General features: G+C 40.3%; 1 protein-coding gene across 2 annotated transcripts in view; it reads left to right on the top strand.

The window, feature by feature from the left end:
- Positions 1 to 18,171, top strand: part of sema3b (sema domain, immunoglobulin domain (Ig), short basic domain, secreted, (semaphorin) 3B) — a 75,884-nt gene that overhangs the window by 44,680 nt on the left and 13,033 nt on the right. For both annotated transcript variants that reach the window (XM_018689013.2, XM_018689010.2), the window contains exons 2-5: positions 3,636 to 4,271; positions 7,044 to 7,201; positions 8,450 to 8,512; positions 17,573 to 17,692. In XM_018689013.2, coding sequence (XP_018544529.1) covers positions 4,097 to 4,271; positions 7,044 to 7,201; positions 8,450 to 8,512; positions 17,573 to 17,692 — 516 coding nt within the window. In that variant the 5' untranslated portion in view covers positions 3,636 to 4,096. The remainder of the gene's footprint in view (positions 1 to 3,635; positions 4,272 to 7,043; positions 7,202 to 8,449; positions 8,513 to 17,572; positions 17,693 to 18,171) is intronic.

Raw genomic sequence — 18,171 nt, forward strand, 5'->3', positions numbered from 1 at the left:
TTTACCTCTCTTGCCTCCTTCATTTTCTCCCAAGTGCCACTCCCACCCCTCCTTGCCTTCATATCATCCCTCCCTTTGTCTTTCTCTTTTCCTTGTAGCTTATTTGGCCTTTTCATCCCCTTACTTTCTGTCCTTGTCTCCTTTTCTATCTTCCTCTGCGGCGTTCTCTCTATTAGACCCTCTCCTTCTTCTCCTATAACCTGTGGTAGTGGAGGGCTACAGGTTAAACTGCTGATATCCATTCACTCATTACTGCATGCTGTACTGTAGGATTGCACTCTAACCTCACTCTGAAAAGCCTGTCTCACCCTGAAGGCGGACCGCTTTGTCTGCCTGTCTCTATTTAGGGTGGTTTTTGACAGGACGGCTTGCCCCCCCCACCATCAAGAATCTCTCCCTCTCTGTCTTTCTCTTTATTTTTAATCCACTCCCTCTTGGCATGCCACTGCTCTGTGTCTATTGATGCTGAACTGAATGCAAGTGTCAGTTGGGTCCAATGGCTTTTTTATTAAGATGCATTATGGAACATGCAAGGAGTTTGTGTATTGCATGTGTGTGTGTGTGTGTGTGTGCAGATTTAAGTGTTGAAGCAGAAGTTTGTGTGTGTATATATGGACGCATGTATATGAATGTACAAGTGTGTGTGTTTGTGTGTGTGTGCCCACTCAGGCTCTGGGATGAGACCAGGATGTGCGAGGAACAATTATGCTCTCTTTAATCCATGATGGCAGATCTAGAAGACACACACACACACACACACACACACATACACACTGAGACGCACACACAGAGAGCTCGGGGAGACTCAGAGGAACAATGGGACGCTCGTTCCTTTTATAGCAGCCGACAGGAGTGTAAGGGCTTCTCTGCTGCCCTTGTCATTCCCAGGGACTGTGACGTGAGTTGTGTGTGAGTGTGTTTCTGTTTGTGTGTCACGGAGCTGCAGCTGATGCAAGCACTGACGTCCCTTTCCTTGAAATACTGCAGCGTCTTTGCACCTTGAGTACAGACACAGTTTTGCCTTCTTTCTCTTGCCTCAGACACAGAAACACAATTTACTAATATGTTTTGCACATGAAACCACTTCTTTATTGCTGACTCAAAGAAATATGAAGTTTCCTGCTGAATTTTGCAGACCAGAGGTATAAAATTAGCTCTCACAATTCACACCTCACAGCACCTCCTTGTGCTCTCCTGAAATAGTGGGTTGTGGCAGAGGATGGCAGGTTGTGCACTCTTCAAGGCTTGTATATGTGCTTTTGTCCATTCCAGAGTGTGTGTGTGTGTATCTCTGTGTGTTTACATACTGCAGGTTATGTGGGAGTTTATGTTCCTGTCCAGCTCTGTCCTGTTGTGTTGTGGCCTGGGAGCCATGAGCTTATGAGAGCTCTCCTGTCTCCACGCCTCAGTAGCTCCATTATTCATAAAACTTTGTGCCAACAGCCTGGACGGGTCTGTGAGTGCAGGGTTTGTGTGTACGTTCTCGTCTTTGTGTATTTCAGTATGCACATGTGTGCATAAAAAGTACTGTTACACTACATGTTAATGTGACATCTGTAACAAAATGTAACACAATGCAGCTCCAAATGGTGTCCCTCAAGATCACTGCAGGTTTCTGCAGTACTGCGGAAATTCCAAAATTGAAAAGATGTGCCAGCCTAAAATGACTGAGGTGAATTTCTGGGAATTTAATTGAAAATCCACCATGCTTTAGCCCGCATGCAAACTACACACCAGTCAGTCATCCTCACTGACCATAGATATCTAAATTGGAGGTGTTCGCCAAACCTTACCTTTGGTCATCAGTCACCATGTCCAAGTCAAGAAATCAAGAAAGAGTTACTCCCATTAAAATATGCCTAATTTACTGCCATTACGCATGCACAAAATATATTTTTATTGTGATGAACAAAGTAAATGTATGGCATCTTGAGGGACACCATTTGGAGCTGCATTGTGTTACATTTTGTTACAGATGTCACATTAACATGTAGTGTAACAGTTTACCAGCTGAGTTGGGAAAAGAGCAGCAGGGTGTTAGTGCAAGCCTGTCACCAGAAGTCCAAATGCACATTGTGTCTGGGCCCATATAGGGCTTCAAGATTTGGAGAAGGGGTGAATACTTTGGCTGATCTGGGAGATCACTTGAGCTTTGGCGTGCACCAAAGTCTACCAAATTTAGCTTGCTGTTGGTCCAATTTTGTGCATGCAGATCATCTTAAGAATTCTGAAGCTTCTTAGTTGAGAAATTCCATATTAAGAAAGATAATAATTTTATACCTTGTACTGCCCCAGTCATTGACAGACAGATCAAGTCTGGCTTTCAGAGCGGAGTTAAGCCTAATATTGGCCAAGCAGCTGATTTCACTCCAAGACACAAGAAGGGATTTTACAGAGAGGAATACAGAGTGACAGTGGTAATTGTTAGATGGTGGAGAAGAAACAGATTGAAAGTGAAAAGGGAGAAAAGCAGACTGTCTGCCTATTACTGACTGAGTGCCAACTGTGAGGTGTAATATAATAAAGGAGACTGTTTCTCCTGAAAGGCTTTATTGTTCCAGCTGACCGCAGAGTCCAAAGTACTGAAAGAGAGGTGTGTGTCTTGTGCACATTTTTTACAACACAGTGTTCATATACATGTAAGTTTATAAACCAGTGACCTCATTACTGCTCCTGCTGTGGCGGGGCTGTGGTTTACAACAACACACTTACAACCGAGACACCAAGTTATTGGGGATTTTTCCTGAAACAATAACAAATCTGTCACTTTAAATTTCAACTCCAGTTCTCTAATAACTTTATAGAGATTCTTTTCTGCACTCCCTGACCATGCTCAATTGACAGCAAGTCCCCATACACTCAGAAACAGAGATTATAGAGGCCATGTCTAAACCAGATTATTAAAAAAACAACATTGTGAGACTTTGAATAATGTAATTTCTATCTATTACTGTGTAATTCAATATTGACACCAAAATCTCACTGCCAAGGCCAACAGTCTTTCACTTTATTTTGCCCATCTCTCTCACAAGTTACTTTCTGTTAAGCAACGATGCACTCATCCATTCACATATTCATCCATGTCACTGTCAGCTCATTAGTCCCCAGCAATGAAGGGGTCTCATCTGGTGACACACTCTGCCAGTGTGCAAGGAACAAGAGAGAGTGTGAGCAAGCAGGAGAGAGAGAGTGAGAGAGAGAGAGATAGAGAGAGAGAGAGAGAGAGAGAGAAAAAGTGAGGGAAGCCGCTCTGAGTTGGCAGTGTCACAGACATACAGAGATTGTGCATGGCTTGGCAGTGGGCATGGCATATCTCTATCACACACACACACAGTCTTCATCACCATAGTCTCTGTGTGTGTGTCTCTGTGTGTGTGTCTGTGTGTGTTTTGGATACTCTCCCTGAGTCTTGCTGTAATGTGAAGAGATTATAGTGTTGTTGCCACAATGGAGGCTGGCATTAAAACAGCCTGGCAGGGGCATCAATCTGGCTCTGACTAAATATACCTCAGACGCCAGTGTGTGTGTGTGTGTGTGTGTGTGTGTGTGTGCGCAGGGGCATCCCTGGCACAAGCACACATATGCTTGTAGTGTCCATTTCTAAATCCGCTCTTCTTTTCTCTCTCTATTTTTAGGCCTCTATTCCCATGTCTGACGTTTTTGTCCCGTTTTGGATGTGAGAGGTGAACTTGGTCGCCCTTCCCGGGAGGAGCAGTGGATCTAACTCTGAAGAAACAAGGAGGACGTCATAAAGATTACACTGAATATTAAGAACTTAAAAGGAAGACTGAAGCCCTGCTAAAGCAAACAGCAAGAGAATCTGTTTAGGGCTTGTGAGGCTGATCCTGAGTCCTTGCCAAAAGAACTAAACTCAAAACAAATCAGTCCAAAGACGAGTGGACTATCTATTTGGTATTGCTCTGAATCAGAACTAAAACAGGACATTAACAAAACCAGTACAAAGTAAGACAAATATTGGGCATTTATGGTAAGTGGACTCTGAGGCAAAAATAGGCCAAAATCCAGCTAAAAACCACAGTAAATTAATTTCATTGACTCAGATTTTCAGTCAAAAGAAAATTCTAATCTCACCAAGATGATGACCATGATGATGATGATGGTGGCCATGATGGTCACCTGCAGCTCTCTGCTTCTGCTGGGTCTAGCCGCTGCCCATGCTTCCTCCAGCACCATGACCCGCACTTCCTCTTCATCTTCACAGTCCTCTTCCTCCTCCTCATCCTCACCACGCATGAAGCTCTCATATAAAGGTAAGAACTAAAGCTTTGAGGAGGAATGTTGAAGAATTTCTGTCTAAAGGAGGGAAATTTGATTCATGTGTGGTGGTTTGTTGATGCAGGCATCCATGTGTGAGTCTTTGTCAACGCCACTGCCCACAATACTTACAAATGCATACTTTATTCTGTGGACGCACACTCACACACACAAGCACTTTCTAGCTAGCCATATCCGTTTTTCAAAGTAAACAGTCCTGAACAGTAGCCAGGTGCAATTTGTGGTAGCTGTGATTCACAGCCACACTCATACACAAACAGATGCACGCACACACACACATACACAGATTTTGTGTTTCATCTTGGGTATTGTAAGTTAGAGGAACGCAGCTCAATGCCCAACTCAACCACATAAACCAGGGATGTGTTCCATCATTGAAAGCTGGCAATTACAGCTTGATCTAACTTGCCAAGGACGTGAGGCTCACTGAAGGCCATCTGCCCAGTTGAGATATGTGCTCCCTTTAATTTCAGCTGAAGGTAACATGTAGCAGACAGGTTGGGAAGGTAGCAGAATATTTTAGTTTTGGTTGACACATGAAGGACTAAAAGAGATCCTGACAACCTCATACATCACTGAAATAACTTCTGATTTTATTTAGCCAGGAGGCAGCAGAACACAATGAACAGCAGTTACTCAATACTGCTGAGTATTCAGTTGCATCTGGCTGATGAACAGTTTTACTTTGGGATAATATACAGTGTCCAATCAAATACTGTCAGTCATAATAAGCAATGTTATAAGCAGGAAAATATTATATATTACAATATTATAAGCAGGAAAATATGCAAGTTGGTGGTCATTGAGAAAACTCCTCACATTGAGATTCAAGTTCCAGAGGTCAGCCAGTTGGTCTGTTTGCCCAACAAATTGTTAGCATGATAGCATGGTAGTGTTAGCATTTTAGAATAACATGATAAATGTAAGAACATTATCATGCTAAAATATTGTTGTTAGCATGTCATAATCCTGACATATCCAGCGTTGTTCACTAAACATGTTAATGTGTGATGTAGCTGCAACTAATTAGAGAGCTAAATTGAAACTGTTTCTGTTCCAGAGGTAAGAACCCTGGTGCAAACTTTGTAACATTACGAAAAATACTGCCCTCATATAAGTTGTTATTATAACAATAACGTTACTAATAACATTATAAATGTTAGTCCAATTTTTTTGTTTTTAGCTGCTTTAACAAACATCATTTTCCATACTGTAAGCCCTATATGTTTGTGGGCTAAATATCACAGCTTGACAGAAGAAGCATTCCTATTTCCAGTGTAGACAGGAAGTCAAAGAATGATATCACAGTGTGTGCAGAGACCATACAGCCTCACAGAACAACTACAGTTGTTGTAGACTTTTGATTATTCAAAGTCTCAAGGACTTAACTCAAGGACTTAGTAAATTTATGGGTTACTTGAGAAGTTTGTTCTTTGTTTTGAAAAATAACATGAACTATACATACTAAAAGAGGAGAGACATAAGAGACAGTGTACTAACCAACACAAACACATTTGGATTCATTTAAAACTTCTTTTTAAAAAACACTTATCAGACAAAAGGCTCAAGTATGTGCCATTTTTAATCTAGTATATGTCCTCTCTGGGCCCAAGATTTAATTGTCACCACAGTATGGTTGAAATGAGTAATTCACGTTTGCTGAAAATGACACATTAATATAAAACATGAGCAGTAGAATTTAAGTCCCTGATGTCATGCAGGCGGCTGTTGGGTGGTGTCAGAGTCTTAATTAAACTTATAAATTCACATTAGAACAATGGAAGACTAATAAAGCCATTTTAATGTTGAAGCAAAGAAGGCCTTGGTCTTTTCCTTCTTAAGCTCTTGGTCTAATCTGGGCCAGCAGGGGAGGACGCAGTCCCTTTATTTCTTCAGCTTCTTAGGCCAAGAGCACAGTTTTTTTCCACTGGCTTGGGGTAACTATTATAGCTTAAGTTTACAAATACAAGCTGAATTTTCCTGGGCATGATTCCCCCAGAATTTGTTCTTGCCAGTTTGGAAACAGCAAAGACACTCAGTTTTTCCATTGAAACCAATATAGTGTCATTACTGTCAGAGGATTTTGTCCTGACTATTCACAAGTCACTGGCCTTAGGACACAGCTCAGAAATGATATTTAAACACTATAATTAAATGGTAATCTTCTTTATCGACCACATGACTTGTTGCAGTGCGGTGGCCAACTAACTGATTTGGATCTGATGACTCTGATGACTTGAGGTTGTTTAGATTCTTTGATCACAAAGTCTCTCTTAGGTCATTGTTTATTGTTACATATTAACTTTAAAACAAAAAGTAAGCATATGGTTAATGGTCAACACAGCGTAAGTTTAAATAGCTTTTCAGAATTTGCATGTTGCAACAGGAAGAGGGCATGTTCTGCTTGTTTGTTCCAACACAGTCACAGAGATGTTGTTGTTAAGTTATAATAATAACAGTTTGATGATTGACCAAAGCTCTGCCTATCTCAAATTAACTAAAGGTCTCTAGACTACTTATAAAACACTGATACACACACACATATGTACACACAAAGTCTCATGCACGTTCACACACTGCTGTGTGGAAGTTGTGGATGACCATTATTACAGTAATATTTTCAAAGCCATAAACTAGAAGCTGTTGTGTGTTGTTAAACTTTTGGATGCCATCAGTATATCGGTTACAACAGAAGGCAGATTGAGAGGTGCCACCCTCCATAATGCTGTGTATTTGTGCATTTTCAGAACTGCAGCAGTTCCATGGAGTGCGTCGATTTGAACTGGAGCGCTCCTGCTGCTTCAGTGCCCTGCTGTTGGATGAAGAAAGAGGCCGTCTATTTGTCGGGGCCAAGAACTTCCTGCTGTCTCTCTCATTGGACAACATCGCCAAGCAGGAACATAAGGTTGTTCAGGAATTCCATCAATTGAAGAAGTTCTATAACTGTAAAATATGTGTATTGTTTCTGAGGTTTCAACACTTATAAAAACACAACATGAACTGTAGTCTATTAACATAAAGCAGTATTATAATTACTGTATTTTTCATACACTGTATTACATAATCCTATACCTATACTTAGCCCAGTTGTCCTCTCATTGGCAACCTCATGTACCTCATGTATCATGAAATTACTTTATCACTTAATTTGTGTCAATTACAAACCAGATCAAAGACATTACGCAGGCAAGGAATAGAAATCAGGAAGTTGCTCTTATTTGCAACCAGCGCCATATTGTCTGATTCCTAAGAAACATTAATTACTGCTGTTATCAAAGTCAGGCCACAGATGCGTCATGAGTTTGTTTTCATGTAAACCTAAAAGTGCTGCAGAAGGAGAAATATTCAAAGGTGTGGATACATTTTATGAACATGCCCCTTTGAACTTGACTGAATCATATCCCTGCACATATGAGACTACTCAAGTCAGTGGCCTCACGGGTAAGAGAGGAAGAAAGAAAAATGTGGGATTAATAGAGAAAGGTAGAAAATCAAAGGGATGGACAAAGATGAAAAGAGAGCATTTATCCAAAAAAATGTTGTGATTAATATCTAAAATGAAATATTGCGACTGAAGCCTTTGGATGCCTATGTTTTAAGTTGCAGAAGCACGCTTGTGCAGACTTGAATATACACATTACAGTACATAATAGACTTACACAGAAATACACACCGACAGAAATGCTTAAATGTATAAAGACACAAAAAACCCACAGCTATACTAGCAGAATACAGCCTACTACAAACATCTGTCCACAGCTGTTTGGAGTAAATTACACGTTTGGTGCGTTAGATGTGAAACCTCTGTTGGTTTTAGGTACAGCGTTGAGTTTGATTTATGACCTTGGTGTGCAGATTCACCATAGCTGGAGCTGTTTTCCAATGATGTGGGTTAGGAAGAGGTTGAGAAGGGAGGACAAAGAAGTAAAGATAGAGGAGAAAGAAGCAGATAGGAAAGGACAAGTGAGGGAGAGGAAGAAGGGACGTGGGTTCAACAGTATGGAGAGATTGAAGGAGGGGAGGTGAAAACCTTTATTTTTCCTGACCTCTTGGTGTCTCAAACATTATTAATTTAGAGAGGACAAACACTTTTTTGTTTTTTAACTACTGTAAAATAGTAGATTAATCCAGATAATTAATGAATGTGTTTCAGATCTACTGGCCTGCCCCGGTCGACTGGAGGGAGGAGTGTAACTGGGCTGGCAAGGATATCACGGTAAGTCTTTTTACATCACTGTACCTTACGCTAATCTCATCCCATTTCTCCTCTGTTTTACTTTTGTTAATAAAGAGACCAGTTCTGTGGGCCCTGGAAATACTCATCCTTATCCCTTGTCTGACAAGTGATATTGGATAGTTAACTTATCAACCTACGTTAGAAAATCAAAATCTGATAAAAGACATAGCTTCCAGATATGATACATTATGCTCAGAGTTATATAAGAGGACTGAGGAGCTCCCTGTGGAGGAGGTAAACTGTCCACTCCTACCCAGCCCAACACAATGGTACCTTTTAATCCACTGGAGTCATGGGAGTCATCACAAGATAGAAACACCACGTTTAAACAGATAACATGTAATAATAGGTGCAACACTCCTACTTTTGGACCTGCCCTGTGTTGAGATCACTTCCCCTGCATCTGCTTGTTTTAAACCCCATTTGACTGAGATCTGCTCCGTTTGATGCTAAGCCAAAGACATTTGTGTTACATTCCGTACGTTTTGCGTGCATTCAGTGGATTTATACAGTAAACTAATTTCTCAAATGTCATGTAAATACGAAACTTTGTAATTTGGTTATAACAATTTTGTTATTTGGATAAAAGGAAAGATTGTTACTCTGTAGTGCTTCCATGAATACTTACTGAAATAAGCACTAAGTAGCTTCTTAAAGTTGACAATCGGTCTTCCAGGTAAGTTGGTATGTGACCATGTCAACTTGTGAACTACTGTAAAAACACATGCTACCCTGCTGCTTCTTCTGGTCTTTTGAAAAAAAAAAAAAAAAAAAAATCAGGATTTTCTCTTTTGATCTACCGAAGAGAAACATTTAGTTTCCAAGAATATGTCAGATAAATACTGCATGTGATGATTATGGTTCTAAATGTGATCTTCAGTATGTGGATGGAGTCTGGGCAGAGCAGGCTTGGTCTCACTGACCAATATGTAGAGGCCACCAAGAGCCTATAGACCACCCAAGATTACATCACACACAATTAGCTAACTCTATATATCTCTGTGTGTGCATGTCTGTGTGTGTGTGTGTGTGTGTGCGTGCGTGTATAACTGGAACGTCAAATCAGCATGTGCAGACACAAATTTGTCTATATATACTATATTTATGTTCATGTGTTGTGTGTGTGTGTGTGTGTGTGTGTGTGTAAAACAAACCCTTCATCAGTGTGATTACACAGCTGTGGCAGACAGACAACGAGCTCCATTCATACAAAACTCCAGGCTCCAGTTTCACCTGACCAGGAGTCTGTCTGAATATGTGTGTAAGAGTGCATATGTGTATCTGTATGTGTGTGTGTCCGCACACCCAGGTTTCTGTGTGTATGTGTCCTGTTTGTGTGTGGTTGAAAGCAAGAGTAACAGTGGAGACGGGGAGTGGTGGAGAGAATTAGTGAAATTGCTCCAGAGGACGGAGGGAAGGAGAGATGGAAAGAGAAAGAGATAAGAAAATAAAAGAAAAGTTTTGGGAGATTTTGAAGACAAATGTGGCATTGAAAGGAGTTTTCCCCTGGTCAGTAGTTATTCCTGCCTTTCTGGCCTGTGAAATGTTATTTTTATTCTTTGTTAAACACTCACTCCCCTCTTATTCTTTTTGACTTTTAGTATCTGGGTGAACACTCACCCACACACTTAGAACTGAGCTGACCTCATGCTGTTGACCCTAATTACAGAGAAGTGTGTTTCTCTGCAGGAAGAGGCCAACATCTTTCTCCCCCACTGGATCTCTCTTCTTCTGCTCTCCTTACTTTCTCTCAGTCCTCCTCCCTTTCCATGCTCTCTCTGTATCACATATTATTTGTTTTCTGGGAACCAGAAGTTTCTCCTGGTGCTTAGAGCTCCCCATTCCTTTGTCATTTCTATGTACTTTAAGTACACCCATTAACCTATTCACTGTGAACTTTTATGTAAAAAAGCAGTAGTCACAAATAGTTGCATATACACATAATTACATACTGTACACAAACACAAAGAAAGTAGAGGTGAAATTACTCAATATGCGTAACTCTGTGTTGCCTCAATATGACACAACTCAGGGGTTCAGTCCCTGTTTGGCCCGGCACTCCATCTTAGAGAGTTTTCATTGTTCCTTGGGAAGCCAGTGAGGGATCATTGTCACTGCATATGTGATTCCTGCTTAGTTGTTCAATCACTATTTGGATCACTGAACAAATCAGAGAACACTGCCGTTGATTCAGAGATCTGGAACTGGGATTGGCCGTTGGTTGTTTTAATAGCCAAACCTTAAGCATACCATAACATAAACAGAAAACAATATGAACTTTTTGGTATATTCCATTAATTCAAATGAATTAACTGCAATGCCAGCACAAAAATGCGCTCTCCAGGACAGTGCACATGCTGTCATGGTAGCTCGAAAAATACACGTGAAGCATGTGAACAGTTGCCCACATAAAGACAAGTAATAAACACTTCATTACTCATACACACCCATAGACCACAGGGAAGCCACCTAACATGCACAAAGACACACTAACAGAAACACAGACACATGCACATAAACACAGTCAGACAGTGGCAGTAAACAGTTGACAGTTCACCCAGACACTCAGTCTGACTCAGCATCCTGACTGAGGCGTCACTGTAGAGTTGGAGCCATATTTAAAGCTGCAGAAGTGATGGATGTTGTGTTTACGCTGTCATGTTAGCACTCACTTTGTCACTTTCTCTGTCTTCCAAGACCCATTAACAATCATCCAGTAGGGATTATTAATATAAACTATTCTCTTCATAATATTTGGTCAGAAAGTCCATATTTTAAACCACTTTCAGATGTAAAACAAGTCTCTGCTGTAGATACAATTACTTGATGATGGGTGGCTTATAAAACTGTAAATTACATGTGATAGATGAGAATATCTGAGAAGCAAAGTTCTACATGTTAGACAATTCGATTAATTTATTTATATAGCGCCAACAACTCAACAACAGAAGTTATTTCAAGGCACTTTTCATGTCGAGCAGGTCTAGACTGTACTCCTTATATTATTGTATTTACAGAGAGAGACCCAACAATTCCCACCATGAGCCAGCAGGCGACAGTGGCAAGGAAAAACAATGAGTCCCATGACCAGATGCTCATCAGTTAAAATCTACTGACTGTCTGGGAAATTGTGACAGGAGAAGAAGGTTAGGGTTAAGGTTGAGAGACTGAATACTGAATGTCTGAAACAGCCTTCACCACAAAAGTACCAACACTGGTCATTGGTTCAAATTGCTTAAAATAACCCATATTTACATATTATTGACATGCCAATATTATAGAAGAAGGTCATGTTACGATTCACAAACGGAAAAGGAGCCAAAATGCAGAACTCGGAATGATAAGAAAGGTTTATTGAAGAAAAAAAACAGAAACACTTGACAAAGGAGCAGGCAGGCTTCCAACAAAAGGTGGACTCAGCCTTGAGTCAAAACTTCGAAGAACAGATCTCCAGGGTATGGCAGGCAAGCAAAGGTGAGGTACTGGCATCTGGGTTAGGAGGAGAGACAAAGTTAGCCAGCTAATGGAGAGGGTTTCAAAAAGCTAGGAGTCATGCGCTAGAATACCATGCAGGCAAACGGATGATCTGACAAAGACTGAAGTGAAGGACCCGGGTATAAATGCAGCAGGAGTCAGGTGAGGTAATGAACCAGATTGAAGTCAGGAGTGCTTGATTGAGTGGAGGGAAACTCAGGTAGGAGGAGATAACTAGATGGCCACGCCCTGGAAAACAAACACACACAGGGGGAGACAAACAGGAGATACAGGGAAGGGAAACACACTGACACAGAGGGATCGCATCTACAGGCATATAAATGACCATCGTTTTCAGAAAAACAGCAATGTTCATTTGTTAAAACAGCTGAAAAAGACCTGTATGTTTATGTTTAGTTGCAGGGTAGTAAGTGCTGCCACCTTGACAAGACTGGTGTAGATGAATGAATGGATGGGTGTGCAAAGCATTTAACAGTGGAGTCTAGAATTTGTGTCCTGTCGCTTAACAGTCAAATGTTGGCTTCTTTTACTGTAATAATGCATATGATAACTGAATAGTTTTTGTAGTCTATCTTTAAAACAAGGTTAAGCGTCTACAGACACACCAGCAGCTTTGCAGCACTGCTTTGATGAAGAAAACTAACGTCAGCATACTGAAATGCTCACGATGACAATGCTAAATGCTGATGTTTAGCATGCTCACCATTTTGTTTCCATGTGTTAGTATGTTGACCATTGCTAATTAGCACCAAACACCAAGAACAGTTGAGGCTGATGGGAATGTTTGGTCAATAATCATTGTTAATCTGTTGTTAATCAAGTTAAGGAATAGCCAATGTTGTCACTACACATTCTGCAAGAGACATCAGAATTTTTACCATATTTCAAGGTAGTCCACCGAGCAGTGTTTCCAAAAATGTCAAGGTCTCCCATCTGGGGACCAAAAATGCAAAATTTCACAATAACCCATTCAACAGTTGTTGAGATAATGCTATAAAGTTGTTGAAATCAACCCAGTACTAACATGAGATTTGAAAGCAAACCACTCCACTCCTCTCACTCCCTGCTTCAAAATGCTCCTCACATCTGTTCACCTGCATCCTCACCATATATGCTGTCTCAGCCAATGCAAGAAACGGGAGCTGGCTTGCCTGTGAATCAATAATGGTGATGTCTTCCAGCAGCTTATACTAGCTTGAGGCATATTGTTTGACATCTGTGAGCTGTGATTGATATTAATGTATCGGTTCACTTTGTAGAAGGTCAGAATCCAGATATTAGTCCGTTCCAGGAGAAAAAAGGCAGGCAAATGTCAACACTGTTGTATTGTCCTGTTTGATCCAGAGGCAACCAAAGGCATTCCTGGGCTATTGCACTGGGCTGTGTTGTGTATCTAATGGTTGTCTACTGTGTGCTGTGGTTCTGTGTGTTCAGTCAAAAGCTCTCAGCTATTAACTTTATTAAAGATTCCTGGACGGCTTAGACTCTTTGCTGTCAGACACAGTCAAAACAGAAAAAGAAAGATAAACATAAGCTCTGTTTCTATCCAAACTTTTACAATGATGCAATAAAATAAGTAAAATATGTGTTTAAATGGGTCGAAAAAATATGAGTGCCAAATAAAATGAGGAAAAAAGAGAAATGAGCATGGCCATTCAAACTTTGTAATAAATTACATCGGCCTGGCAATATTCTAACATAATAAATAATGGCCATTTAACCATGACTGGGTGCTGATACATTAAAGAAACAACACATACATAACATGGTGAACCTTTTTTTGGTAAACAGGATCATGAAATATCATTACAATATTGAATAAATTGTACTTTTCATTTGCACTTAGCTTTTTATGACCCAATACATAATATTTCACATACTGAAAACCTTGGACTGAAAACCTTGCTTTGTGAGACAGAGCTGGACATCAGGAAGGACAGATAATGGCTGAAATAATAAATAGGTAGATTGGGTTAATCATCTCTAGAATGGAAAGGATAAAGAGAGAAAAGGAGAAAAAGACATCCACAGCAGAACAATACATCTTTACAAGACGAGACCTGAAGGCAAGACCTAAAGCTTGGGCCACTGTGAGGTCGCAGCCTGCGTTTTGCTCACTGTTTCTGCTAATGAGTCAGTGGTAGGTCAAAGGTTGACCAGTGAACCCTTTAACACTCCCACTAACACCCACCCACCCACACACACACACACACACCAAGGAAATGTGATTGCTGGCATAATTCACCTTCCTCGCTCTCCTCCTGCCCTTCTGATCTTTTCAAGGTCTTTCATGCGTCTTTTCTCTTCTTACTTTTTCTTTTCCTCTTGCTGTCTTTCTCTTTTGTCACATCAAAGAATTGACTTTGTTAAACCACCACTCCGCTGACTCCCTCACCTTCCTCTGCCCTCTGACACACATGCAAACGCACATGCACTAAGGGCTTAAAATATAATGGGAGTTGAGTTGGGGAGGAGGAGGAGGTCTGGCTTCACACACACACACACACAGAAAAAAAAAAAACTGAAGACTGAAAATTGGTAAGAGCATGTTTTAGCAGTGGAACATGTTGGTGTTAGGGTGAGGCTGAGGTGTGTGTTTGAATGTGCGTGTTTTCATTCAAGGTTTAAACGTGTGTCAGCCTTAAGGTGAAGGCAAAGTTGGAGCGTGTGTGCCCCTTCCTTCATGGAAAACAGAGGTCTCCTGTGTTTGTCAACGGCTTAATCGGCCCATCGATTGGTTAAACACCTACACATGTGAATGCATGCACACATAAACACATATGCACACATGTATGTATTCACACACCAACAGCTCCAACTCTAACTCCCTGGTGTGTTTCAAAGGCTGAAAAGCAGGGCTTTGTTCTAAACCACTGAGGGTTTTGTGTGTGTGTGTGTGTGTGTGTGTGTGTGTGTGTGTGTGTCAGGCCTAATGAGCCACAATTCCACCTGTGTCACTGCTTTCACAACCTGGTCTTTCTGTCTGTCACCCTTGGGTGAGGCTGAAAGACAGATGAAGAAAGACATTTGATTAAAGCAGAGAATAAATGTGTAGATAACAGAAACATGGAAACAGTAAAAAAAAAAAAAATCCCTGACCTCAAAAATTTGCATTTTGTCTTATTTAAAAAAAACAAAAAAAAAAAACATAACCAGTATTCATAATACAACAACAACTTAAACATAAAACCATTATCAAATATAAAAATATATATAGAGAGACATGCCCTCTCTCTCTGATTAAGACAAATCAGTTTAATCTCAAATCTGGAAAATTAAAACAAATGCCAAATAAAGATATGATTACTTACAAATTAAATTAGGCTGTCTCTTCAGACTTTGAACTATCAAACTAATAGGGGTACGCACACAGATAGGTTGGTCATTATCCCAGTCTGTGGCTTATGGAAAGATTCATTTATAAACCTCCAGCGACCCCCGGGGACCCAAAAGTGTTTGTAACTTGATCAACAGACAGATGTTATCATGGACTGTCTGGGGAAAAGTACATAGGAGAGAAAGGGAGGGATAGTTACATTAGATGTGAGAGCCAGTGTGTATCTACAGTAGTGAGCCAGTGTGTGTGTGTGTGTGTGTGTGTGTGTGTACAGCAGTGTGTTACAGTAGTGTGTAAAGATGGCAAGATCTTCTTGAAGACTACATTTTCTGGGAGAAATCAAATAGTTTTGTAATGACAACACAAAGCTCCCAGCCAAATACTACTGATATTCATGATAATCATGGTGTCCATGTTCTAATCACTAATGGAGTGCTTGGACAATGGTCCAGTATTCTCAAAGCCTGGTGTTAAGATTATGTCTCTTACTAGAAAAGGAGTGTGTACCATCCAGTCTGGTAGTGTACAGTAAATCTCCTGAGAGCCAGCTTTACTGTAACCAGACTCCAAGATGAACAGATGTGTCTGTGGGTCAATAACCTGCTGTCTAGATTAGAATAAGGAGGGAAAGAACAGGTAGGGGTAACAATACTGAGAATTGTACTTATTACATTAATATAAGCCCTCTACTCTTGCTTGCTGATACAAAGAAGATCAGTATCACCCCCATATATGTACAATAAATATGAAAACAGCCACGAGCCTAGTTTAGCATAAAGACTTGAAACAGGTAGAAAATGCTAGTAGCTGCAACTGACTGGTGCTGGTACTGAAGGCACACTTTGTTATCTTTGGACAGAGCCTGACTAGCTGTTTCCCCCTGCTCTCAGTCTTTTTGTTAAGCTAAATTAACCACTTGCTGGCTGTAATCTAATGGATATCATTATTTATTGATAAGAAAGTGATCATTTCATCCAGCTCTGAGCTAGAAAGAGAATAAGTGTACACTGTGTGGCAGAATGCAAAACTAGTTGAAACTGAATTAAGTGTGTGTGTCTGTGTGTGTGTGTGTGTGTGTGTGTGTGTGTGTGTGTGTGTGTGTTTATTCATAGGTATTTTTGTCTTTTGCTTTGTGTGGTTCACTTGCTGCTCCACCTCACTGAGATTTACTGGTGTAAATGTTTTAACTAAGCCTGTATAAAACATGTACCAACAAATGTGTCAAACAAATGCCAAGCATAATATACAACTCAGGGATGGAAAATAAATGTTATCCCCAAAACTAAGCTGGAAAACTGTAGTACCACAGTGGCTATTTTATACTTTACTTCATTATGCTTGCATATGCATGTTCACCACAAAGAACAGTATACAGTAGCTCAGCTGCATCCAACTGTTGTCCTGTCAAAGAGTAGAGTATTAGCCTATATATTACCACCTTATAGATTATCCAGTAATAACTACATTGAAAATAATAACACTATCAAAATTTGGATGTATGTTTACTTTTTAAGGTGTTTGGATCATTAGCCTACATGTACCATAACATTACATAGGTTACTAAACAGTAAGCTTCCTGGTTGTGGTTTAGCTCACAGTTTCAGGCACTCATTATACTTCTGACTTTTATGTGCTTTCACGTGTTACCCTTAGTACACACACATTCTTCTGCACATCACACACACACACACACACACACACACACACACACACATTGCAGTACAGCCAGGACACAAAAGCTGTCACAACAGTGTGTTGGAGGACGAGCTGGGGACTCGACAATGTTATCACAGGCAGACAGGGAGAGAGGAGCTATGTGAGGAATGCACAGTTTTGTCAAGGCAATGCTGGGTTTATAGTGTGTTTTTCTGGGTGCTAACATGTTAATTAACTGGAATGCAGCTAACTATAATACTTCCAGGTAAGTTCAGGGGCTTTAGTGTGGTTTAAGTGACAATGTGCTAGTGAATTTTACGTATGGTATTTTTTTTTAAAGTAAACAGTAAAGTAAATAAATAGATAGTATTTCCCTTCAAGAATGTTATATCTGCAGTGTGTATAATTCTCTGGAGCTGCATTTAATTCATGCATGTAGGAGAAAAAGAAAAATCTAAATCAATGAAGATTTGTTTCTTAAAGACAAACTCTCAAATTGCAATTCAAGATATTGAATTCACTGACTGTATATCTGTGTGTATGTCTTTCAGTCTGACTGCGTGAACTATGTGAAGATCGTGCACCACTATAACCGCACCCACCTGTACGCCTGTGGAACTGGGGCCTTCCACCCTACCTGTGCCTTTGTGGAGGTGGGACACAGGATGGAGGTGAGGAAAATGCAAAGCAAAACCAACACAAACACACACAAACTGCTTAACTGAAGTATTCAATTCTTATTTTTTCCTTCAAATGATATAAATTCATCACAAGATCAAATCTAAAAACATAATCATACAGGCTGGAAGGTATAGTACAGGTACAGGACACTTAAAATATCTCAACCACCATTTGTGATACACTCAATTGGCAGTTTATTAGGCTAAAGACTTTATTAGCAACAGTCCTCTTTAACGGTTCCAAACAAAAACATGGAGACCCTCATCGGTAGATAGATACTTTATTGTCATTGCACTGAGAAACAATACAACAAATCTTAGTTTTTGCATGGTTATCTAACAAACAGCTAACTGAAGCTTAGCCCACATATACACAGGTATTGTTCTAGACGTAGCTTTCTCTTTGCGTTTTGGCCTTTAAGTGTTGACAAGTTTTCAGCTTTGATGTCCTATTATTGTTAGCCTACCAG

The sequence above is a fragment of the Lates calcarifer genome, linkage group LG6 (genome assembly GCF_001640805.2).
Source record: "Lates calcarifer isolate ASB-BC8 linkage group LG6, TLL_Latcal_v3, whole genome shotgun sequence".
Classification (NCBI taxonomy): domain Eukaryota; kingdom Metazoa; phylum Chordata; class Actinopteri; family Centropomidae; genus Lates; species Lates calcarifer.